Genomic DNA, 26,509 nt, shown 5'->3' on the forward strand with positions numbered 1-26,509 from the left:
AGCATAAAGCAACTAAAACCTAATTTAAACATCACTAACCTCTGGAAACAAGAGGATTATATGTAAACACACAGTTTACTTCATCCTTGGCTTTCGCTGAAAGTTTTGGTGGCCTTTGTGCTGGTAGCTATGAAGGCACTGTACCTGCTGCACCAATCCAGTTCCCTCTGCTTGCTCTGGAGATTTGACACAGGCTTTTTAAAGAGCACCTGTGTCTCTTGCTCATCTGTACCTTTGAAAACAGGGCAGGTTTTCTGGGTGGGTCTTGCATCCCCAGCTCTCTACTTGAGAGACTGCCTGTTGTAGGAGTCTGCAGAAGGCAAACAGGACCTGTGCTACAAGTACCCCCAGCAAACAGAGCTGTGACTGCAGCATGAGCCTCTGTACCGTGTGGAGTTCTCCATTATTTGGCACAGCACTTCCTTGGAAGAGGATAGGTGGCGAATGAGTCATGACGGGAGAGATGTGAAACAGCGTGAAGGCAAAAGGGAAACAAGCACAGGAGGGAATGGACCTGAAAGGCCTAGAAAATGAGAATTCTGGTAGTGATAATGTGGGCACATGTAAGAGCTGTGGATGTTAGGTTGCCTTGTGTTGAAGGAGAGTGTTGGCCAGGACACTGGTATTCTCTACACTCTTTTAAAAAAAAAAAAAGTGTCAAGCTGTGCCAGACCTCCATGTGGATACAGACAAAAACCAAAGGAGTAGGAACAAGTGAGCTCAGTGTAACCTTTCACACAAATGATAATGTCCCTAATGAGACTACTGCTGTAGTTTCATAGCACACCCTCCAGCTTGAAGGATCTCACAGACCCTTTCAGACATCATGAACAGATAAACAAATGCCATGTTACACATGTGAAAGTAAGACAGAAGCATGTAGTCAGATTAAACAGCATCTCTGTTTCTTAATGCTTAGCTCTGTTCAGCTTGCTGTCTATGCAGTTTTATTCTGTTACAGTTTTTCCTCTTTTTTTTTTATGAAATTTTAGATATAGGAAGGTAACTTACAGGGACCTGGCAGTTCATAAAAATGTAACCTCTCTTCTGATTCTTTTTTTTCTGCAATTCTGTGTATACTAGTGAATCAATAACTTGCCCTGTTTCTCTCGCTTGTTTTTTTTTCCATTCTGTGCTCCTGAACCTTTGAAACAGAGCCAAGACAGAGCAATAGAAAACAGCAATGGATTCCGGGAAGAGAAAAGGAATAGTGCAGTGGGAATCTACCTGTGATCTTTGGTGTATGCAGGTGCCCTTTAAAAAAAAATAAATAAAAAAAATCCAGTATTAGACTTAGGCAGAGGCCTACTAGATAGACTGGGCAGGCCTGAAGGCTCTTCAAAGTGCAGCACTTCAGTTTTCTCTCTCCTTTAAGTCATCTCCAAACCTCACCGATTATGGCCTCCTATAGAGATAGTTTACAAATGCTGTTAATTTAGATGCATTATGGAGGTGTTTGCGAGACAGCAGTGATCTATTTTCATTTGAAGCTCTGTTTTGCCATTTGCTTTGCTTTTGGATTGGGCCAGTTCTACTGCCTGAGTGCAACTTTCATTCAAATCCATGTGAGCTGCTGCAGTTTAATTTGGGCCTCTGCTTAAAAAATACAGTTAGGTGGTTTAGTCTAGTGTCTATGCAGAGCATGATTATTTCCTTGTATAAATGGCTCTTCTGTTGCCATAAGTACTAAACAAAAGCTCTTATTGCCTCATGATTTTGAAAAATTGACTGTTTCCTTAGGTAAAAACTGGGACCGTATTAGTGTTTGCTCCCTGTGGTTTCACCATCAGTTTCTCCATGACATTTAAGACACAAGCCTGCACACCTTAAGTTTTAATGTGCGTGGGCAGACAAGACTTCATGTCCACATTCAAACTGAGCCACTGGACTCTAGGGCATGATGTGGTTTTGATTCTTTTTGCTAATCAGAGGGGAGCCTATGCTTATTTTTCACCTTAGCATAGGGGGAATTATTGTGTCACATGAGTGTAAAAGCAAGGGTGCTACAGAGAAACAGTAGAATGGTTCTGGAGGTCCTGCACATATTAATGACTTGAAAGGAGGGAGCATTATTTAATGTTTATAGCTTTATCATGAGAGCAGAAGCTGTTTGTTTATATTCATACGTCTGCCAACACCTCCCCCCTGCCCTTGTTCTCCATATTTTAGTTATTCCCAATCTAAGGCAGAACTGCTATTCAGCATTACCAAACTTGGGCTGTGAAGTTTTATGGAACATCTAATACAAATGGAATAGAAACTATCAAATATCTCAGAAATAAATTAGGGAAACAGTTAGCTAGCTATTTGTCATGTTAGCCTTCTGCTTAACTGCTGTGCCTTTAAGAGACTTGTATCAAAATAATATCTGACAAGTATGTGATTTAACTAAGCTTTTGCCACAGAAATCACATGCTACTTAGAAATAACTTGTAATACCTCTAGCTGCATTCCAAGAGAATAAATTTTGATTTTCCCTTGGGAAAGTAAAGGCTATGTAACAAAGAGCCAGAAGTGTATGAAGTTTTTTGTGATGGCAAATGCATGTGGTGCATATTTTTCAGTTTAACAGACCAATGCAAAGCAAGCTAAACACTTTTTTTTTTTGCCTCTCCTGTAATGTATGGAAAGATCTACATTGAGAGCACTTATTTGTAGTACATTATCTATCACTGTGTAATAAATATATATTCTGAAGCATAAGTTACAAATGGCTTTGTAGTTGTTAACAGGTTAGTAATAAGATTTGAATGTTTGGGATTTTAACATGGGATTTCCCCCCCCCCCCCCCCAAAATATATTTTGCCCATAAAGTAAGTGAGCATGAAGAGGGGCTTGGGAAGCCTAGAAAGATCTGTCCCCCTCCCTGGGGGCTATATTAGACCTCTGAGTCATAAAGTCTTTGCATAGTAGGTGTCTGGTTACAAACCTTTTATGGGCCCTCCTCAGCTGGGATATCAGCATCTGCATTATAGCTCCCATCTATTCTTAGGTGGTATCCCAGCACGACTGAACAGGCAAGGCAGGAAGAGAATATACTTTCCATGTAGAAAGCCTTTCCCCCTTCTCATTCTGCTTTTTTTTTTTTTCACGCTTTCTCTGTCTACCCCATCCTTCTGTTCTGCAGTGCCTTGTCATCGGCTGGTGAAAGAGGTACAAAATGGCTTACAACGTGACTCTGAATGGACCTGGACCATGGGGTTTCCGACTGCAAGGCGGCAAGGACTTCAACATGCCCTTGACCATCTCCAGAGTAAGTGAACAGAAAGTTTCATTGAGTTTGTATATAGGTTGGAAAATAGCAGTAAACTAACTGTATGTACACTCTGATCTGGCCAAGCAAAGTGGAGGATCTCTGCAGCTAGGTCTGAATAAAAAGAATATAATGTAGACTTTAAAAATACCAGTTCAAGGCACAACCTGTCATTGATGATGCCACAGGAAAACATTTTTGGTTGGATTGTGTGTTTCTAAGAATGATGATACTGTCTCTCTTAAATGAGCTTCCAGTTCTGTTTTGTATAGTGTTGAACCTTTTCTGCTGGCAAGGGCCTCTCTGGTGCTGTCTATACAGACCTTTGGGGGAAGGGAATAGAAGAACTACAAATAGCAATATAAAATTATATTTCCAGAAAATAAGTATGTAACTGCTTCTAAATGTGTGAAGTCTGTATGTTCATACAGGACAAAGGGATATATTTCCCCTTTTTTGGGTCAGGGAGGCGCAATAATTGGATGAAAATTAGACATGTCAAGTGGAAGACTCAATAGTGCTGAAAATACTGTCTTAAATTATGCACAAGGCTTCCATTTGTAGCTGATGAGCAGTGTTTGATTTAATAATTGATTACCCAGTGCATCTGTTGATTATAGTCCCTTTTTTTATAGCCATCTTTTTTTTTTTCCCCCCCTCTATAAGAGGCAATATCTTAAGGCATTTCAGTGGAGTGTTATTACCTGAATTATTGTGTTCATTAAAAGCTTTTAACACTGAACGGTCCTCAAATGCAAAAGTTTCCCATCCTTGCCTTGCTCTTACAAAGCAAGATAGCTCTGTATAACTTCTAATTTGGAAGCTCTGCTTTCCAGTACCTCTCAGGAGCTCCTGCCTGCTTTTTTGGCAGTCTCAGCTTTATTTCAGAATGTTCAGATCTTTTAGAGATGTCCTGGTTACTCCACAAATCACCTGCACAAGGCTGATCAGTTTGCAGAGCAGTGATGAGAGAGGTTACTTACATAATAGTCTTTAAAAGGAATACCAGAATGATTTAATCAGATAAACAAATAGATTGCAAGCAGAGTCTGCTGCACTGGGAAAAAAAAAATCAATGCTACTTTGAAAACTTTTTCTTAATGAAAAAATACAATCAGTTAAATTATGGATACCAAATTGATATCCCTGCAACAATCATGAATCAAAGACATCGGCAAGCTTCTGAAGTCTTAACTGTCCTATTTCATATTCAAACTGTAAAGCTCTGTCTTATTTGCTCTCCCTTATTCTTATGTACAATATTCCATTCTCCCTAGAGAGCTGTATTTGTGTTAATGTTTCTGTGATGATGAGAGGACCTTTTCATAATCCCTTTTGCAGAAGAGGTCTTTGTGCTATTGGAATGGCAAAGAAGGATGTTCTGTCAATGTTATAAATAATGACTGCTCACAAAAATTCACTTTCAAAAGCTTATACTAATTTCAGCATGGTAAATAGTTCTGGTATTTCGTTCCTTATCCCACCAAAGGTAAGGATGGAGAGGTGCCAATGTATTTCTGTAGGCATACTCATGACACTTTAGCACCTTGCTCTGTGAAGTGTTAAGTTTTTTAAAGTAATTCAGTCATGCCTAGAGGCCACCTGTCAAGGACTGTGACTGTGACACTTGCACTGTATATGACGCAATCAAAATGAAAAGCCAGTTGTTTCCCAAAGAACCCATAGTCTTAGGTCATGATCTCATAAGGGAGACTCGCTGTGCCCGAAGGTTGTGTGATTCTCATGGGGCTGCTGAGGGCATGTGATGAGCTGGAGTAAATCTCTGTGATGGCTGGATTCCCAGAGGCACGGAGGAATTACCCTTTTGCACAGCTGGCTGCATTCCTGGCAGTAGAAGTGTCAGAAAGTACTGTTAAATGCTTTGAAATCTTCCCCAATGAGGCCCCATTTTTAGTTGTGAATGTTGCTTTAGGGGTGGGATTGGGTTTGGAAGCCTGCTTTAGGGAAAAAGCAGACATGCAGAAATGAACACACTGTCTTTTGGGGAGAGGAGAAGGGAAAGCTGGAATAGGAATGCATGCTGTTTGTGATATTTTTAATTGTAAGAGAGTTTAATGCATGGCTTTTGATGATAATGTCCTAATAAAGTCTGTTTTTTCTTTAGCATCTTTCGCATAAATATATCCCCAAAAGTATCAGAGATTCCCATTATCAGCAATTTGCAGACAAGTAAGGTGAGCTGTGAACTCAGCCATAATTGCAGTCTTGCCAAGAGGAGAAGGGAAGACTGTACTTAGTTGCTTTTTTCTCAAGAATGTCTTGACAGTATGGAATGACTGTGAGGAAAATCCCTTTCTGGGAAGAGCATACAGCTCTGAATGTTGCCAGCAGGTGTCATACACATCTATGGACTGGTTTTGATCCACAGCTGCACTGAGATGGAACCAAACTTAATGTGCAAGACAGTGGTGCCTAAAATGCAATCATTTCAACTGAAAGGGCCACATAGTTGCTTTTAGTACCAAATGTGGCATGATCTTTTTGCCTTCTCATGCTTAGTTTTCCTCTACACAGGCAGATGGGGTTTACCTGCGGGCACGCGCTTTATAACCTTATTGCTTGGGAGCTGTTAGAGTATCTGTGGGGTGCCACTGAGAGCAGAAGGATTCACCCTCTTTTATGGAGACTCTGTGCTCTTCTGTTATGCTGCAAGTCATATAGTGACAGAGTGGCCTCTGGGCTCCTGGGAAAGATGAGTGTCTGCCACACCAGGATTGTTCATCCCATCTATAGTCTTACCTCTGCAAGTTTTCAAGGGCCTTTCTGAAAGGGGAAGCTAGTATTGGTACTAGTATTAAGCCATTCCACAGCTAGACATAAAGTGGGCACCCTGGCCTTAGGGAATAGAGCTGTGGCCCGGAGCTCTGGGGATCTGCACTCTATCAGCCAGCCCCTGACGATTCCCATGCTGCCCCTGCTTCTCCACCTGAGAAGCAGGGGAGAAAACCTGAAGGTTTTTGAGGCCTGCTTACAAAAGCACAATGCAAGATTGAGGCTTTGCTAATGCTTCTGTTCAGGACAATGCTCTTCCTCTTAAAACAGTGAGCAAGGAAGGGAATTACTCTTTCTCAGAGCTATGTTACAACAGTTTAGACTTAAAGGACTTTTTAAAATGCTTTCTGAGATGCTGCCATGTCTTCCCTTCAGGGAGGTCCAGGTGATCATATCACTGCTGAATCAACAGCATAAGACACAGGGGTACCAGTCAATCAGCTGGGTGACAGGTGAGGACATAGCTTTGTGTTCCCCTGAAATGGAACATTGTGCTTAATGCTATGTTCTCTATCTAAAAATAAGTGCCTGTCTGGTGTCAGTAGTGGGAAGAGAAGGGAGAGAAACAAGTACATAAGAGCTAACGTCACCCTGCAGCTTTCTACTCCTTTAACAATGGAACAAATTCTTCTTTAGAAAATAATTTGGGAAGACTTTGTATTTTAAAAATAGTTTTTTACTCCCCACCCTACAGACCTTCCCACCCTCTAGGATTAATTTGTCATGAGATGTCATGGGCAGGTACCAGAGGTAGGAAAACAGTAGTGACTGACTCCCAGTGAAGCTGAGCATCTGTCACTCCTACTGAAATGACTGAGAGTTGCAGGTTATTGACGCTGCTAAGAGCTGTCACCAGTGGCCTGATCGTATGCGTAAATCTCATCTTCCCAAATTGATGTAGGCAGCAAAGCAGTTTATTTTCTCCTACTGCCTGCATAGACTGCCTGAAAACAAGCAGAATTAATTAATTTTATAGACCTAATCCTGTCTAAGAAGGATATTAGGCATGGTTAATCATTTAAGGCATGGTTAATCATGGCTATATTGCCATGTTACTTAAGATGGTGGAATTGTAGGTGGATGGATGCAATGACAGAGTCTCTTTGTATATTTGTGAATGATGTTTGCTGAACAGCAAACTCTTCTAGTGAGACAGACTGGCTTGCAAGTGGTGCAATGAGATGAAAGGCATGCAGGAATTATTATTATTATTATTATCATCTGAGATAGCTAAAATATTGTCCAAAACAGCGCTGTCACTCATGACTGGTATATTCACTCTGATTATCCACTCAGTTCTGTGTTTCCTAATAGAGAAGTGTGGTTTTTGGTGGTTTTTTTGAATGTTGCCTGGGTGCCAAATCAGAAGCCAGAACCTGAAGCTAAAGGAGACAGTATTTAAACAAACAAACAACAACAAAAAGAGGTATTGTAGAACTATTTTGGCTTTACTTTAGTAAGTGAGTAAGAAGTTGAAATCTGACCATGATAACAATGCAGTGAGGGGAAATTCTGAGCACTAATAGGAAAATAAATGACATTTTAAGCTGATCTGTGTACTTGCTCTGATGCAAACAGCCTGAAACAGTTCTTCTGAAAGAGCTATTCTAGCATTGGCAATTCATGTCGCTGGAGGAACAGGAAAGCTTTTCTTGTATTTGTTGGACTCTCTCATTTTACTAGCATATTTTCTTAATTACTTCCTGTCCCTCCTCCACTCCCAAACATGCAGGTGTCAGCCTCTCTGTGACTGTGTTCCCCTCAGGGGATCTGTGTGAGAATATTCATCCTGTACTCCTGTTTGCTTATGGGCTTATATTGCATATGGGCTTTCAGTGCCTTACAATAGGGAAGTGATGGTTGAAAGGGGAGTCCCTCTTGGCTTTTTTTCTTTTATTCTTGAATGCAGGGAAACAGATTATCTGAGTCAAGCACCATGCTCCCTGCCACTGTCATTTGAACAGCTGTCTAGTGCTGTACATAAATTGTCATCAGAAGAAGGAAGTATACCTGTGTTGACTGAACTAAAGACGTTTAGCAAGCTCATTTGAAACTGATTCCACATCACCTGTTCGTCTCTGATGCATATAACTGTTGAGTAGCTGTTGTGATAAAACTCCAACTTTGAGAGAAAAGGTTTTGTTTCATCTCTAAATGTGAAGTCCTTCACAATCCTAAGAGCCATAGGTTAGTGCTGATAATAGGTGGTATTCTACAAAACTAATAGGAAAGTCTTGTGTCTCGTAAAACTCCTCTCTTTTAACTACTGATGAGTAGAGATGTTTTATTTTTCCACCAAAATGCAAATGTCTTTGAGTCAACTTCTGAGAGGGGGCGTGGGCTGTTAAACTTTAATGTAATGACCTTCATGTCTAAAAGAGCTTTGCTAAATTCTTATCCATAGGCAATTTTAAATTCTTCCACTCTCCTACAACTGAGCTCCTGCAAGAAGGAAATGAAGTATTTCCAGGGCAACTTTTAGGAACGCTCCAAAACATTGCTGTCTGTGTGTGGAAGAAACAACTATTCTGTTGGTGTTAGCATTCCTTTGTGATAATCTGCTTAACTTCTAGATTGTTTCTTGAGCAAGTCATCTCAATGAAAGTCATAGCATTGAAAATTTTACTACATGCAGTTGTTTATTGTATTCTATGGGTGTGTCATTATCATGGAAGAGTGCTAATATCTTCAGATGGTATTTTTACTTTCAAGATAATTTGCAATCCAATTCCAGTATGTTTACAGCCACAGTTAGCAGAAATGATTGCATCTCTGTGAGACTCAACCCTGCAAATAACTTCTAAAACTCCTGGTTTGGTGCTGTTTATCTGAGATGTCTCAGTAGTCAAGATTTACACTACAAGTGACAATACAGTAAATAAGACATTTGTATGATATGGCTGCATCTCATCAAACATGAGTGGCATGTGCTGGACAGAGGAGGGAGTGAGCAAATGCTGTAGTTGTGTTCTGTTTAAATAGTATTTATTGGGCCAGAAAAAGAGAGAGATTCTGAAGTCTGGGGATGGGAACACTTCTGGATATAGGGGACAAGTCCCTTCTCTGAATAAAGCAGAGCAGAGGCTTAAATAACTTGACTGTCTGTGTGCTCTAACAAGTGGGGCATTAGTTATTCTGAGGTAGACAAAATCTGTCAACATCCCAATGGATATTTTGCCTAAGCTACTAACACTTCAGGAGAAGGTTTGGTTTCAACAAATATCAGATTTTTATAATACAGAGCAGTTCCATGACCAGATAACTGTTTTTTCATATACTGTGGTTGAATCGTGATATAAGGAAGAAGTCCCCTCCCTTCCCCCCCCCCCCCAATACCTTGAAGAAAACATTCTGAAAAATCCACGCAGCTTATTACTGTATCTTTAAACTCAGAATTTCCAGAAACGATAATTTTGCAGTAAGGAGAAGAGACTTTTTATTTTTTATTTATCAGTATCATAACGTAATGTGACTTGTATGTGTATACTGTCCTCCACCAAATAACTTTCAGGAAGGATATGGTTTACAGCTCTACTGCAGCTTTTGGTCAAACAGTTTCCCCTTTAAATCAAGTGTGTGCTTGGAATTGAAAGGCAGCTCCTCATATCTGTTTGTCTGATTAAAGTAACAACTAAATACTAAACTCAGTGCTGAAAGCCGGGTTACAGAAAGAGCACTATGTACTCTGCATAGTACCTATGCACGCACCATACATAGCTCTGTTTAAAGTTCTGTTTCTCAATTCTACCTGTTTTGAATTTCAGGAGCAACACCTAGGACTGTAAGAATGTAGGCCAGATTACTATGACTAATGGCCTGTAATAGCTGTGGTACTGGCTTAAACGATGTGTAGCTGGTGATATATAATAAACACTGCTGCCCTGATTGTTCTGACACAAAATATGTAACCAGTGTAGCTGTAGCCCTTCCTTTCTGTTTAATCTGCTAAATGCAGCTCATTGGGGTTTGATTGTATCTAGGTCATCAAATCCGTTGTGGCATTATCTGTGAAAGAGTTCAGCGTCTGAAATAACTAGACATAGGATCTATGCAATTAGCAACTCACTTTTAAATCCAGTCAATATTTCTTGGTGTTAGGCTACTACTGCTTCCAAAAAACAGTCTGCAGGGACTTTACAGCTTGCTTTACTGCAGTAGGAAGGGGAATATAACCTTTCCCGTGAACAGGAGGCATAGTGTTGACTGACTGTGTTGAGAAACTTGGGCCCAGCGATGGTGAAAAGCTGAGAAGGATTTCACAAGTGGAGATAACTGTAATTATTGTGTCTTTACACAGAATAATTTTTCTTAATCTAAGGAAGCATGTCCAGAACTCAAATGAGGGTGTGTTCTTTTTTCTTTTTTTTTCCCCCCTTATTTTAACATTTAACAATGTTCCTTGTCAGCTGGATATTCTGGTCTGATAAATTTCTCAGCTCTTTGACCTAGAGCTTATTTAGCAGAGAATATAGTTTATGTAACATTTCAGGAAGTCCTCAGGTTTACTTAATTAACTTCTAATAATCTTGAAGCTCCTTCAGAACCAGTAAAGGTAGCAAGAGGTAACCATTAAATTATGAATTTTAAGCTGCTGAACTGTTCATGTTTTATAATGAAAATGTACAACTAAACTTATTTCCATTTAGTACTTTTTATTATAGTGTCTGGTGTCTGAACTCAGTAAATGGCTGTCTTCCATGACACAGCAGATAACCTGTTATTAACTCTGTTCTGAGTGCATTATTGTAGAATGTTCTTCAGCCAATGGAACACAAAGAACGAAATCAGTTCTGCAAATATGTTAGCATTAACTATCTATTCTAGCAGCAGCAGTTCTCATCTGGTCACTCCTGTTGTCTAATTCCACTTAATTAGTGGTGTAAAAAATACATTTTGTAGATCTAGAAAATGTGGGTATTAAAAAAAGCCTTCAAAAGCACTCTATCAAGATGGCATATTAAATGCAATAAGCTTTATGATGTAGCATTGTGTGCTCAGCTTGCTCAAGCCTCCTTCTTTGATGTAGTTTTGTTTTGTATGTAACATTCACTATTCAACTAGAAGTTTCTATACATAGGGACCTGAGATGCCACCACTTTAATGCATAATAAACCATTAAATAGCATCCAGTATAATATGACATATTGCTCTTCTTTGTTCGCTGGGTATGTTGTAGGAAGAACTGGATACCCAGTGAGCCAGTAAGTTGTTAATTTCCTTTGAAAAATCATGAGGAAGGAGGAAGACTTTTGCTGAATATGTTAAAAGTTGATACTTGCAAGTCTTGAAGAAAGAAATTAAGTTAGAACAGTGTTTTGCAATGCCATTTATGGTATGCTTTGAAATTATTAATGCTATTTGAAAAAGGATGACTTATACTTAAAAAAGAACATGTGAAAGGGCTGTTTCTCCTGCTGCTACTATAATTAAAATCTTAAAAAGGTTACTTGAGAGTGAAATCTGAGAAGAGGCTTTTTTTAACAATTGTTTACATTATTAAATCCTAATTTTATCAAGTATACAATGATATTTAATAAATGACACTTCATGAGGAATTGAATTATTGCCTGTGCAAAGTGAGGACAAGAATGTCAGTAGGTATGCTGTTCAGTTGCATTGTGTTGACCCATAATTTACATAATATGGTATATTTAAAAGCAAACAAATGGTACCCATCAAAGCATGCCTTATAGGTGATGAGGAAAAAAATGTATTTTACTTAGCTGCTATCATAACTTAAGGGCCCAAATGAAATGAAAGCTTCATCATGTGGGCTGTCTGCCTGATGCTGGCCCTGCAGCTTAATCCACCCTAGTTAGGAATCCCTTTGGAACAGTCCTAAAAAATTCATTTTCAGGTCCATAAAAAGTATAGTTTTTCCCAAAAATGCAAAGCTATTTCTGTGTTCTTCCAAGAGACTTTCTGGAACAAAATCAGCCAGCTTTTCAGTTTTTTTGGTTTTATGGGGGGAAAAAAGACCATATTTTTCACCCACTAACTTTGTGTGTAAGCACTCAGTTTTTCTGGAACTGGGTACCTTGAAAATAATTAGTTACCAGCCTAGTAATGTCTTCACATGAAATCTTGAACATGCTTCTTACAAGGTGACTCCTTTTTTTGTTAGCTGTGGCTAGCAGCCATTTTTCCAGAAAGTCAATGAGATCTTGCCCTTCTTTTAGGAAGATGTAATGAGTCAAATATCTTAAAGGCGTGCAAATCCCCTGGCAAGGGTAGAGTTACCTTCTGCACTTCCCACATACGTAGCTGATGCTGGGGTCGTCTTTGCCACAGGTGTTCAGTGCCTGGACCCTGTGAATAAATAGGTTTTAACCTTTGTCCAAAATCCTTCCAAATACACTTGATTTGTTACAATGGCAGCTGAGGATTAGGAAGAACTCTGCCTTTCATATGCTGGCACCCTTTCTCAGAGTCCAAATACCAGCTGCTGGGCTATTTTGGCTCCCTCGCTTGTTGCTCTTGGTTAGTCATACTTGTTAATATAGGCGTAAACCCATATTCTCATTAAAGCTTACTGGCTCAAGGGTACACACTTAGTTTGAATAGGCTATGGCTCTTCAGTATAAACTCAGCATTAGTCACAGTTAGTCTTTATGTGGCGTGAAAAGTAACTGTAAGGCATTGTAGTGCTTCTACCTGGTTAAGGTGGCATGCATGCTCTTCAGAGGCCTCTGTGGGACTCTCATGCTATATTTAAAGCATCCTGTAACTTAGGAAGCTATTTTGAATTGGAATGAATGCTGCATTTACTTCAGACTTTTGGAATGCCAGCTTGGGATGTGGCATCCAAAAATACTATGCGTAACTCCAGATTCTAGTGTGTACTGCCAAATCCAGAATGTTCTGGTATTAGGGTGAATTTGGGCTGCCTTTTCTTGATCCTGGGGGTCATTTGGAGCTGTCCTCTATTTGAGAATGTCAGCATTCTCTCCTTACCTAGTCATAGCTGGTTCGAAAATGGCCAAGGGCAGGTGGTGCTACTACAGGGAGGTGTTTAAAAAAGAATTAGGCAGCTGAAACACGATGTTCTCTTTCATCAGGGTTGGCTAAGATTAATTACTCCTAGAAGTAAATTGACAGTCTTCCTACTAATTTTTTGTTAAGAGTTGAAAAATACAAGTACCCTCCTGACCTCCTGTCAGAATTGCTTTCCTGTCTAGAAGATTCTTGTCTCTGGCTTGCTAAAGTGACCTAACAAATTATTAGGGACTAAATCCCTTTGCCAGCTCTGTGGGATGGGGTGAATGAGGATCTCTCTATTGCATGTTTACTTTCTTAATGACAACAAGCGGTAAGAAGTCCCTAAGTGCCACTGTTGTCTTGAGCATCAGCAACAAAAACAACAGCACTCTTTTCAGTTTGTTTAATTGTCTATTGCCTGGTGCTGATTTAGTGTAATGATTCTAGAATTAAAATATATGCTGTGCTGGCATACAGCTGTCAGTAATTCAAGATGCGTGTGCAGAGTTGTGGGCAGCAGGCTGTTGAAGGTGAGCCCCTGAAAGAAACGGTGAGCAGACCACTGGGGTACCAGAACTGTTTGGCAGTTTCATGCCAGAAGCATCGTGCCAGCTGTTTGCCTTTGCAGCTCAGCCCTTCTATCTGGAATAATCAAGCTCACTAGGCTTTCTTTTGAGGGAGGGAATCTCCCATATTTGGAAGCTTAATGCCTTAGTTGTGGCAGTTGGCTGCAAGGGCAAGTACTGATACTGCTGTGGACTATGTTTGTGTGGGAGAACCCTAGAGATGCCTCTTGGCATTTGTCCTTGCTCTATGTGGGATGGTACTCTGCCATCTCCTGCTTCTGTATGGCTGTTACCCTGCATTGGGCTGCTTCCCCTTACTGCCTTTCCTTGCTCTGGCCCCCAAATTCTCCCTCATCAGAGTCTCCCATCCTTGCTTTGTTCCTAGCTTTCTGTGATGTTCTGATTTAATGCATTTTAAGTGAAGGATTAAGGAAGTGGAGACTGCACTGGGAAAATGAGAACCACAGATCCTTCCACAAAACGTTATGATTTCTTGTATAAGAAGGGAAAGGGAAGGACAGAAAGACCATGCAGGATGAAAGAGTACAGGAGGGAGTTGGCCAAGCAGGGTACCTTATGGAAGTTCACAACTGCTGTGTATAACTGAGGCTTCCTTTTTCTCTGTTTAGAGGCATTGCTGTATTAAATAGTCTTCACTGCCCTGTGCTGGGGAACCCAAGCTGCAGCTAATACCAATATCATTTCTGAGCTGAGAGGAGAGTAAGTGTTGATATCTCAGTAGAGAATTTCTGGAAGATGCATCCCTCCCCTTAAACCACACCTTCTGTGGACCACAAATCATGCTTTTGTCCTGTTCATGGGCAGTTGCCGCCTTTTGCATCTATGTATCTGTGCTTAAATCTCTTTCTGCAGAGCTTTGTTTGCTCACCCTGCCAAACGTCATTTCAGACTGCAATCTCCTTTCCATTGAAAATACTCTGAGCACAGGTAGTTGGATGCATTCATCCTATCAAAAAATACAGGCAGATGATGATTTTGAGCATTTCCACCAGTTCTTCATAGCAAAGCGCAGTTAGGTTTCCCTATATAGGAATGTGTGCTTGCTTTCTAAATCCATGTCGTTTCTTCTGAAGATAACATCTTCTATTTGATTGAGTTTCTAGACATCATCCTTTAGGTGACCCAGAGAAGTAGGCAAGAGAACAACAGAGTTCCAAAAAAAAAAAAAAAAAAAAACCCTCCCCTGCACTGTCGCAACAAAAACTTTGTGGAAAATGTGTCCTGTGAAGATGTGCATCTTTGTCCTAAATGTCAGTGGAAAGACCCGAGTGACTTGCATCAAAAAGGCCTGGATCTTCAACTCATACAGGCTTAGTATGTTTCTTATTCTATATAGTATGCAGTACTTTTACAGTTCTTTTATATAGTGAAATGTTTCTACTTTTTGAAATCACAGCGGTAAATAAAGTGTGTGTGGTGGGGGAGAGCAGCAAAGAAGCTGTAAGCTCCAGTGAATCTGTGAATTAGTTCGGTTTTAGTTTCAGATCAATTTCATCTAGACCTAATTCTAATCCATTTCCTAGTAAAAGGGAGAAGAAGCCTAAGGACTGTTAATTAACATGGACAGGGTTGTTCTCTGGAAGAATATGGAGCGAAGAGCCATTGGTCTTTCCCAGTGTATGTGAGTTGAGAGAAGTTATCCCAGCTTGTGGGAACATTCTCAAAGGGGAGGAAAAAAACCAAACCCATCCCTTTCACAATACAGAAGGCATATTTCCAGTTTGATTGGCAAGATGAGGAGGTGGTATATCATTCCTTTGCATATGAAGGGGCTGGCAGTGAATGAAACCAAAACTAGAATTGAGCTGCTTTATTTATCCCTTGAACAGGTGCAGTGCAAGCAGCTGCAATATGATCTTCTGTACACTCCACCCACAATTCCCTGGAGTTCATGTGTCCTAAAGACAACCTGGAAAGGAGGCAGGACACTCTTGTACAGTATTATATTTTATAAGTACAGTGTGAGATGCTGATCCTTCCCATGGGGAAGGAATTCAAAAGCTAGATCTGAGTTTCATGTCATCTGGTGATATGGATAGATGTCTGCTTCTCTTGCCGCTCTCTGAGTGTTTAGCTCAATTACTGAGTTTGGTCTGTAACTCTTCTGCTTTATTAAAACTCTTTATAGGTCAGAAAAATGACACAAAGCAGTAGTTTTTAAAAAATAAACACTTAAGTGACTTGCCCCGTATTAACTGGACTTCTAATTACCTTTAATTTGTGGAAAATGTTGCCAAGAGGACTTGTAAATAGTATTTTTCTTTTGCCTACATTAAGCCTTGATCCTTCTCTGCTGGTCTTGGCAGAAATTGAATTGTGTCCCAGTATTAAATGCACCTCTAAGCTTGGGAGGCTAAGGAAGAGCTCTTGCCAGGTAGTTCAGATTAAGTCTCTGTGTTCAAAGTATAAATTTAGGAGCAAAGTATGGGTTTGGGAGCAAACTTTCCTCATTGGCATTTCATTCTAGAATCTCTACAGTGAATGTTCTGGCCTAGATGCCAGTAGTCCACAGTTTTAATCTTCCCCTAAAGTATCTGCTTTTGGCTACTATCTCAGACAAAGTAGTGGCCATCTGGCCCACACCTCTTCCTTAATATGAGAATGTCCTGGTGTAAACTGATGCTGTATTAGTGTGGAAAAAAACTCTTTAAAGCATAATCTTATTCGACTGCAGACCACCAACTTTAACACCAAAATATGGATCGGGAACCAGCAGGAAAAGCCCTGAAATTGCTGAAACCTCTCTGGAAAAAGAGGAGGGTGCATGCCATCTTCTGACGCTCTCATATCCTCCCACCTTGCTACAATTACATATTAATATGATACTCAGTAAAAATTAGTTCAGCATGTCATCTAAATGCATTTTTATCTGGCTAACTGTTAGCTCTAAGGGTTGAAGGTGTCACTTTGAAGATACAAAGCTGAGACATCTGATCTTTTTATATCTATTTTAATGTTTTAATATATTTATTAAGTGAAGCTGTAATGTTAAGCATTCTAAATCCCTATGTTTATTTCTGTTTAAAAAAAGAAGAAAGGAAATAGGAAATCAAGTGATAACATATTTGGTTAGAAAGATAGAAAATCATGAGAATAGATGAAAAAGGTAGTGATTTTCAATGTCCTTGTTGTATTCTTAGTTAAGTTCAGTTTTATACTTTTGATACACAAGAAATGTTCTTTCCACCTTCCGTCCTGAATGTACACTGTGTATGACCTGTGTATTTATTTTAGGATATATTTTAGGACTTTTTTCACTTTACCCTGCTTTACTACCAGAATACTTAAAATCTAGGCTGCTCTGATGGTATCTTTTCAGTTTTTGTTCAGTTTCATTTCTTTAGTATTTGAGAACATGGAGACTTTTTTTTTAATCCCACCTCCATTGCTTTGTTTCTTTTTCTCATCATGTTGTCTGCCTTACATAGTTAGACCATAGTTTTCATGGCTATGGATGATGAATTTGCAAACTTGTCCAGTGGGTTCAGACTCTCTCATGGAAATCTGGGTGCTACTGTGATACCAAAGATAAATAGGTATTAGTTTGATATTCCCCTTGACACTTTCCTCTTTTCTCTAGTGCCTTGCATCACTTTGTATTGCCAATAGCTTGCACTGTGATAGGTCTCAGTTTAATGACAACATAATAGAGATAGTGACAAAGCCTCATGTTTAAGGAGAGCTTTCTGTAAGCTGCACTTAAAAATTGATGGTGTGATTCTTAACCTATGCTTAGCCTTGAAATGTGGCTTTTGCTTCCTGTAGCCCCTGACACTTTCTGGAAATTGATTATCTTTTTCCTTTCTATTCTTACCTCTGACACCTCCGTACTCTTTTTTTTTTTTTTTTTTTATGGCTAATTTTAATTGCAGAGACTAAATCACTGCACTGTAAGGACAGGTCTTTGTCTTTGGATTAAAATGCATACTATCTACTTTGTGATGTGAAAACACCATGTTTAAGATTACATGGTAACCCTTTTTGCTAGCTTCTCTCCAGCTTGCACTCACCCTTCATCTTTCCATAAACCTAGCTGTTCATATTCTGTTAGTGGAGACCCAACTAAGAAATGACTACAAGGCTGGATGAACAGTACAAACACTGAAAGTGTAAATGTGTTCCAAGATAGTGAGATTGTTAGAAAACTATGTATATACTAATGGAGGTGCAGGATGTATGTGGAAATGACTCTGGTAACTTTTGCTATCAACATCTTTCACAGTCAAAGCATTCTGCAGTATTCTGCTAGGACTGGACTAGTATATGGAAGCTTAAGTTTTGATAGAGTAGTTTCAAGAGAAATGAGGGGATCAAGTCTGAAAGAGGAGGGAGCATTATAAGTCTACATATCGGCATAGGACCAGAAGGAAGAAATTTAAAGTCTTGCCTGGAAGCTGTCCTCCTATAACAATCCTCCTGTTCTATTGAGCACAAGATTAATCTATTTTAATTTAAACAAGGAAGTTAGAAGGAGAAGAAAGTCATGCTTCCACTTAAGTACTTGCTCATAATATTTACATAGGGATTTAGAAAAAATATGATTTTTTATGTTGCTCTATATGTTATTTCAGATAGTTTCTTGTATTTGTAACAAGAAGAAATGTTCCCCAATAATCTAATAACTAGTAGTTCACTTGGAACATGTTTGAAGGGGTTTAAAAAAAAAAATTCTCCATAGTGGGAGGAATGACTTTAAAGAACCAAAGCTATTCAAGTCATCCAAATTTAGGTAGAATATAATTAGAGTCCTTCTGATTTCTTATACTTTGTACTGAGCCCTAAATCTCTGTGGCATGCCCAATTCCAAGTGTTGTAGCCACTATCTAGAACTTGATACAATCTCTCTCTCTCTCTCTGTTTCTCTCTCTCTTTTTTTAATATATTTTAATTAAAGTACAGAAGTACTGACTGAGCGAGACCCTATTGTTGGCAAGCCTTTGATGGACGCTCCTGGAATTTCATTGCAGGAGCTGTGACTTCTGTTTTATCTGAAATCTCGCTGGCTCTTGATGACAGACAAACTCTGTTTTTAGCATTGCACTGAAGGTCAGGCAAATGACTGGCTCCCAAATAGAGTAACTGAAGATACTGGAACAAATTTATTCTGGGTATAATTCCACTAGTTCTATGGAATTGCAGGGGAAATATATTGATGCAGATGGCCTCACGAGTTGAAAGATGATATTGCTGTTCTCATCCACTTGTGTAAAAAAGGAGGTTGGAAAAAATACCATTTAATGTAAAGTTAAAATTCCTTCTGTAAGAGAAATGCTACACTCCCTAAAATGAGAGTAATACTTTTACCTCATATAAACCAGCATAGCTCCATTAAGGAGATTAAACACCATAGAATGTGCTTTTTTTCCCCCATCCCCTAATATTTGAGGATCTAGTTCAAAATTTTTTAATCAAGAAGGTACAGTTGAGGTTATTTATGCTCTGTTTCCAAGTGTGTATGTATTGTAGGGTTAATCTAGGAAATGTATACATTGCTTAGGCTGATTTCCTGGTGGGGTTTGGGATATTCCATTATCTTTCACAAATCTTTAATTTTAGCTGCAGTTTTGGCACACCAGGTCTATAAACTGGCTGTCAAGCAGACTGGTTAGATATCTCATTTTATTTTTACAAGTTGCTGATGACCTTAATTCATATGCAAGACAATAAATTGATATTGCAAATGGCTCAAGAAAGGTCTTACAGTAACTGGTGAAAATGAAGACTCTATATAGAGTTGTACCATTGCTCAAGTATTAGGAAAGGAAGCATGAGTACCTCTATAAAATGGCATTGTGAAGGCTAAAATCACCAGAAGATGTGAAGAATTCAAGGAGAAACCTTGTTGCACAGATCACAACCAGACTGACCGTTTCCAAATCACTGCAGGTGGAGGATCATATGTGTGTATATAGATGCAAGAGATGTATGCATGTCAGCAGGGAGGTGGGCCCAGCAAGGGGTGTTTTTCATTTACTTTGTTAAGCTGAATTAAGTCAGTTCAGATTGGTAACATGTAAAGTCATAGATGCAGAGAGGTCCTTTGGTTGGTAAAAGATGTCATCTTTTATGCCACTTTGTACCTGAAGGACTAGGACTATGTGTTGATTACCAACATCCTATAATGCTGAGAGTTAGCGCAAAGATTCAGGATGAAGCCTTTATAAAAAGGGCATTATCAAGAATATGAAATAAATATAAAGTATGCTTTACATGTTGTAAAATAGGTACAAATATTTTTACAGTTCTGTGGTAGAAGTATGTCCCATAAAGCTCAAATGACATGTTTTAATACTTTGGTCTTATTTTCACTAAGAGGTTATACTTCAGTGAGGTCTTGTTTTGGAGATGGCAAGATGTTTCTTTAATGATAGTTACCCTGATGATCATAAAGCTCAAACAACTGTTACCATGATGAGGCAGGATTTCTTCAGACTCGCTTAGCTCCGACTCTAATGCTGGACCCTGAAGGCTCAGCATTTCCAAACCATCCAGGACATATGCTCTTTTTAAATCCATGAAAAATCCTGCACTCATTCTATACCCTACGTTCTAATGTCAAAGCAAATCTATGTTCTACTTGTGGCACCTGCTGGGACACATACTTCAACTACTTTATGGTAGTACTAAGCATACCATCCTACTTAAAGTCCTGTCAACATAGCTATGATAAAGCCCCTTTTGGAAAATGTATAGTTTTACTCCAGAATAATCATTTATCATAACTCAACGGGAGAGTTAATTGGCAGTTAGTATTTGTAGTGATTTAGATTCATGGCCTTCATGAAATAGGGCCATGTATGCAAGTACAGGCCTCATATAGGATATGTGTACTTTTGCTTTTAACAAGGCAAAACAGTTTGTTACAAATAAACTCTGTTTTTAAAAACACCTAAGATGGTCAATATATTTACAAATGGTATTGCACAGCAATGCTCGTAAGTCAGGCTTTGGAAACACAGCCTGTATTTTTAAATACTGAAAATACTATTGTAGCTTAGATTGTAAGTTTATAACAAAAATACTAAGATTAAAAATATAAATTTTCATTTGCTAATATTAACACAGCTCAAATGATGGATTAACAAAATGGAGTATTATAAATATTACTGTCTACTGTAGAAGTACCTGTGCTATAGATTGACAAAGACTTTGTCTATAACTTATGCAAAAACACATAGACCCTCAGCCTCTTTGGTACAGTGTATGTCATGAGTGGATTTGAGAGTGTGTAGTAGCTACACGTGGGTCATGTTTCCCTGTTGAATTGCTATATCTATAACATAAAGGGAAACAAAAAATGGTTTTCAGAAAAAGTGACTTTCTTAATATTATTTCATGTTCACTTCAGAAGTTTTTTTAATCATCCTTGCTTCTCTCTGAGATAAATATACAACTCTTAAATCTGAAATCCAATCTCTCCTGAATACATTATACATTTATTTGTATATTTATGGATCTATAGGTTTCATAGATTTGTCCTGACAAAGATTTACTTGAATGAACTGCAGATAAACGGAGGTAGATCCTGGTGATCCTCTGGACCATTCTTCTGACTTTGTCAGCTCCTAACTCTCTGCCAGTAACATGGACTAGTTATCTGCATTCTGTCAACATGGGGATCTTCAAACTTTAGTTTCTGTGATATAGTTTAAATATAATTTATTCAAAAGACTGCCAAGATTGTGTAGTTTGGGTTTTCAGTTTCCTTATTGGAGAAGACCTGGATTGTCTGGTACACAGCCAGAGAAAAGGCCTGCTACCCACTGAGTCTGCAAGATGGCAAGTTAGGTGTGAGCCCAGCCAGCTCCTCTCTCTTGTGAAATGAATTTTGCTGTGTCCTCAGCCACGTTCATTAGAGAGGGTTTCTCTGATAAAAGTAAGGTGGACTTACAACTTGTTACTTTTGATGATAGGAGTAGGGAAGTTGCCGTTCAGGACAGAAGAGAACAGGGACATGAGCGCCAGAGCTGCCCACAATCCTTAGTTTTACTACTTTATTCATAAAGCCAGGAAATATGACTTAAAACTATAGGGGGGATAGAAGAGCTTTTAAAGTCCTATTGTAAATTAAAGGTATATTTTTCCAAATGTTACTTGCAAATAAACCACTAATATTTTGCCTGAGACAAAAATACAAGCTCTGATTTACCACTGCCAAGCAGTTGTGCAGTCATTTGTAGTGCTACAAAGGAGTTAACAAAGAAACTGAAAAGCTTGCATTTGCACTGAAGAGAAGAGCTCTGCGTTAAGTAGTGGGGAATTGGGGCCATAATATTTTTACTATGTTAAAGGATTTTTTTCTGGTCTTCCAAACAAATAGACTGGGGTCACAGGAGGAATATGCAGAAGGAATTCATTTCCTGCACAGAGTTTTTTCCTCTTTGACTCTGACTTCCACAACAGCTTGATTCACGCTTTACTTGGGAAAGGTACTTGTAATCATGCTGTTTCAGAATCTGTTAATCTTAGGCCAATGCTATTCTTTGATCTCTGGAAGGATTTAGCTACTTTTGATATTCACACTTTCAGTTCTCCATTCTGGTCTTTTCTGAGGACTGATTATCAGTGTACCTGCTAATACAAGCACAAGACCTTCTAATTACATGCTGATATAGCATAAACAGTGCACTGCCTTCTTATCAGTCTTTACATAAGACGGGCATGAGTTTGTGTCAAATCTGAGTTGCAGCCAGCAAAAGCTCAGCTTGGCAGCTTGGTGCTTTTCTGTCTCTGAACTATCACATTGCACATTCTTACAGGGTCATGCATGATAAAAAGGGATAAGGGGCCTCCCAAGGGACATGACCGATACCTTACTGTCTGCAGAGCTTTTACGTTTGCACTCTTGCTACAAATCAGCCTAAATCAAGGGGTCCCTTCACAGAAACTGCAATAGATGCTAGAATTATTGCCTGGACTACAGGGCAGAGGAACATAGAGCTTGAAATCTATGCTTTCACGTCAATTCTGTTTGTCCGTGGTATTCACAAAGAGCAGCAGTGTTAGATGAGGAATGTTAATGTTTTGAAGGGGAGAGTAAAGACGTTGTCCTGCTCTTCTGTGATATATCCAAAATCTTGTAAATATTTTTTTCTTATGTCTCAGTTTCTCCTTCTTTATTTTTTTTACTAAGAACTAGTTTTAACATCTGGGTGATTTATTTATACCAGCCACCTTTATTATTTGCCCAGAATACTGCTTGATGTCTCATTTTTAAGTCTGTGAAATATATTGATTGTTTATTTGTATTACCTTGAGGTACAGGGCCAGGGAAAGTCTGGGCCCCATTGCACTAGGCAGTGTGCATACATGGAAGAAAGTAGTCAACACCCCACTGTGTTTTTAAAAAAAAAAAAAAAAAAAGCCACCCAAAACCCCAGGGTTTCCTTAAGCTTTTGGCTTATCTTTCCTTCATCAAAAAGCACAGATAGCTAGAAGCTTACACTTATATCTTTCTTTGTGTTTGATACATGCAGCTTTAATATCAGCTACTGTTTATGCCTTATATTTCCCTCTGCAACCTCAGAAGTCTTCAATTTGGTAATCCGCATTGGCTGGCAAAATGCTATTGCCAGTAGTGATTCAATTCTAAAGTGTGAGTAATGAGTGTCTTTTTCTAGTTCTGAGTTTGGATAGACTGGACTTTGACTTTGTCAAAGAATATAATCATTATGAAACATGAATTATTGCTTTCTAGCTATAGAATAAGAAGCTCATATTGATGTGTGGAGTAGAAGAGACTTTTACTTGAACATATGCTGGACTGGATATGACCCAAAAGGCCAATTGGTGTGATCTGGAATTGTGAAGGAGCTCTTTTCTGAGGGTTTTGTGTTGGAGATTTACAGGAAGTGGAAGCAGAAGGTAAAGGGTAAATTTATTTTAATCCTGGAAATAGTACGAAAAGGCAGAGAGAAAGGCCATTCAGAAGAAAATGCCTGTCACCAGCTCAGAGAACCAGATGGACGTAATCTGTGGTGCTATTTAAAGAATGTCTAGTAAAACTGTGGGAGCATCTTAAGACTTCATTAGGCAGTTACATGTAAAATCCATATGTTGCTTCCATATCATATATATATATATGTAATATTACAGTCTCTCAGGGAGTCATATAATTCTATAAATAGAAGTCCCATCCTGGGATAAAGAGAGATTATTAATGCAGCTCCATTTGGCACTTCTCTCTGCTCCAGGAATCTTCCCAGCTGCCCAGTAGCTATCCAAGCGTTCTTAATTTTCATTTATTTCCGCTTCTGGGTATCAGAAGTAAAAGTAGAAGCTTCCTATTGTTAAATAGATGCATATTCACTTTGAGGAATGTTGTTTTCTGCTGCCATTGCACCTGGCAAATTCTTGATATTCAGCACATCAAAACTCAATTGCTGACAGTTACTAAATATTTTCTCTGCAAACATGGTTCATCATACCGAGTAATGTTACTGAACAAGGCACTATGAGAGAAGGAAGGAGAAGGAAGGATATTAAAAAAAAAAAAGGGTGGGTGGGTGGGAGGGAGTGTTGGGTCAAAAACAAAGACTAGGAAGGGTGGTAGCCAGCCATTCACTAAGTTATATCCTGATTTAAGAGGCTTTAGAGAAATTTGGCCAAGATCAAACTCTGTTGACATGTTAAAACTACAAAATGACTACACATTTTCTTTGCATGTGGGTGTACAGCTCTGAAAAATATTACTGTAAATATAACTCTGCCTGGAACAGAGCACTTTCATAATTCTGTCAGTCAAAATTCTGGCTGAATCGGAGATTTGCATTTGGGTATTAGGAAATATGTTAAACTTCTTTTGTTTTCTTTAAAGACACTTTTGCTTTGTGCAATACAGAATGTTACTTCAGTTTAGCCATTCAGAAGACTGTTTGCTGACAGAATAAGATGATGAAGCCTGTTCTGCAGAAGTTTAGCAAAGCTCTCATTGAGATCAAAGTGGAGGGTTAAGTTTTTCCTACATATTTCTTCAATTCCTCATTTGTTTTGGACAAATACCATTTTACTAGCAGCAGGAATCCCTGTTAAAGTAACTGTCTTATATTTTGTCATCTACACAATTCATTGTCTAGTAATTCATTTAGCGCCAGATGAATGAAAAAAAGACAAATGAGGCACACAGAAACAGACCACCTTAGACTTTCTGAAATTCTTTCTCAGTCAAACAATAGCTGTCCTGCTGCCTCCCCCAAACCAGTTGCTTTTGACATGCCTCACTGCAGAAGTTACAGTGACTAACACAGCCAAGGAAAACGCTGCTAAGCCAGATTTTGAACTTGAATGCGTTCCTTCCATGGACTTAAATAGCAGTCCTGTGAACATTTATTCCAGCACAAAATATACCAATAGATTATCATAATTAATGCAATATAGTGTATCCTAATTTGGACATACTGAATTTAGAAACTCTGTGTAGCCAGGCGTGTAGCAGATTATAGCCTCTGCTTCCAGTGGTTTTGAGAAAAATGTCTGCAGGTATCAAGGAAGGAATGAAAGATAAAGCTATACCTTTGAAATGGAAGTGAAGCACCCTGCAAAACAATTCTTGTGTTCAAACTATACCTTACTTGTTAAGTTTGATCTATAATGAGCCAGGCTCTGAATCAAGAATGAATGAATATCTCAAACTAGGGAACCGATCCATGTTCATCTAGATAAGCCTTTACAGGTAAATATAGTAAGGCGGCTAAGGATTATTCTCACATGTATGTTAGGCACCAGAACTTTGGTACCTAAGAATGCTTATTAAATAAATGTCTAAGCCATTTTTGAAAATCTGCCGTGAGCTCCTAAGATACTGATCACACTATCAGACTGGTGGGCATCTTATGATTTCAGTATAAGTTCTCTTCCAACTTCTCCTTCTTTCTGAAATAACTAGGAATGTGCAGAGGGGTGAGAGTTGGAACAGTAGATATAAAGGGCATGCTTCAAGGCCCTACCTAGAAGCACTCCTAAAACTTGAGTGCTCTGGAAGAATAATCCTGCCTTAACTTGGTGGCATTCACCCTAGTGAATGGGGATCACCAAATTTGGATGAGACGTTAAGAACGTAAAACAGGAGAGAAGAGTACCCCAAAAGAAATTGGCAAAAACATTGCTCCCTAGGGTCTCAGGGAAAAATTCCACCTAACCAGCAATATCATGAATGCATCACAGGCAAAGCTGCAGTCTGTGTTTTGCAGGGGCCTCTTGTTTAGACAGAAAGTGCTCATTTATAGTTGATGGTTCCCCACTTTGCTATCTGTAGTTAAAACGTTGGAGGTTTCTCCTCATTGGGCCCTCTGGAATGCAGTACAAAATCAAGTTCAGGAAACTACTGGGGGGGGATGCATCTTGCTTAGCATTGGCAGTGAGACTGAAAGCTCTGTAACGCACACCTGTTGATCACCATGATGGGCAGCCCAGAGGGTGACAGGCTGTCCACAGTGGCATGTCAGCTAGATAGGAAATACTGGTCAGGGTCCTCTTCATAACTTCTCTCAAGTTATTGGGCATAGTCTTTCCACCTTGAAATCCCCCTTCACCCACACATACTTGCTGGGTAATTCTTGATGGAATGAAAAACCTGTCATCAGAGACAACACACCAGGTTGTCTGCAAGGGAATGGTTCCGTGGGCTCCTAAAAGACTGGTGGATAAATGTTGGCAAGGTAGGCAATACAGGTGGCGACAGGTGCAAATATGATCCCTGCTACAACTATAATTAAGTTCTTTTGTGAATGTCAAAGAACTTTTTTCCTATTTTGGTAGTTATATTCTTTTCTAACTGAGTTCCGGGAATGTGCTGCTGAGTGGGATGTTCAAATAAATATGCTTTACCATTTTGGAGATCTCTCTAGGGACCTGGAGTTTGAATAAATGATTTTCCCTCTGCAAAAAATAAAAAACCTGT

At 39.1% G+C, this 26,509-nt stretch overlaps 1 protein-coding gene across 1 annotated transcript in view; it reads left to right on the forward strand.

Annotated features, from left to right (window-relative positions):
* Positions 1 to 3,160: 3,160 nt before the first annotated feature.
* Positions 3,161 to 26,509, forward strand: part of LDB3 (LIM domain binding 3) — a 121,736-nt gene continuing 98,387 nt past the window's right edge. Inside the window, exon 1 of the mRNA XM_067299800.1 lies at positions 3,161 to 3,253. Coding sequence (XP_067155901.1) covers positions 3,161 to 3,253 — 93 coding nt within the window. The remainder of the gene's footprint in view (positions 3,254 to 26,509) is intronic.

Source organism: Apteryx mantelli, chromosome 7 (genome assembly GCF_036417845.1).
Source record: "Apteryx mantelli isolate bAptMan1 chromosome 7, bAptMan1.hap1, whole genome shotgun sequence".
Lineage (NCBI taxonomy): Eukaryota > Metazoa > Chordata > Aves > Apterygiformes > Apterygidae > Apteryx > Apteryx mantelli.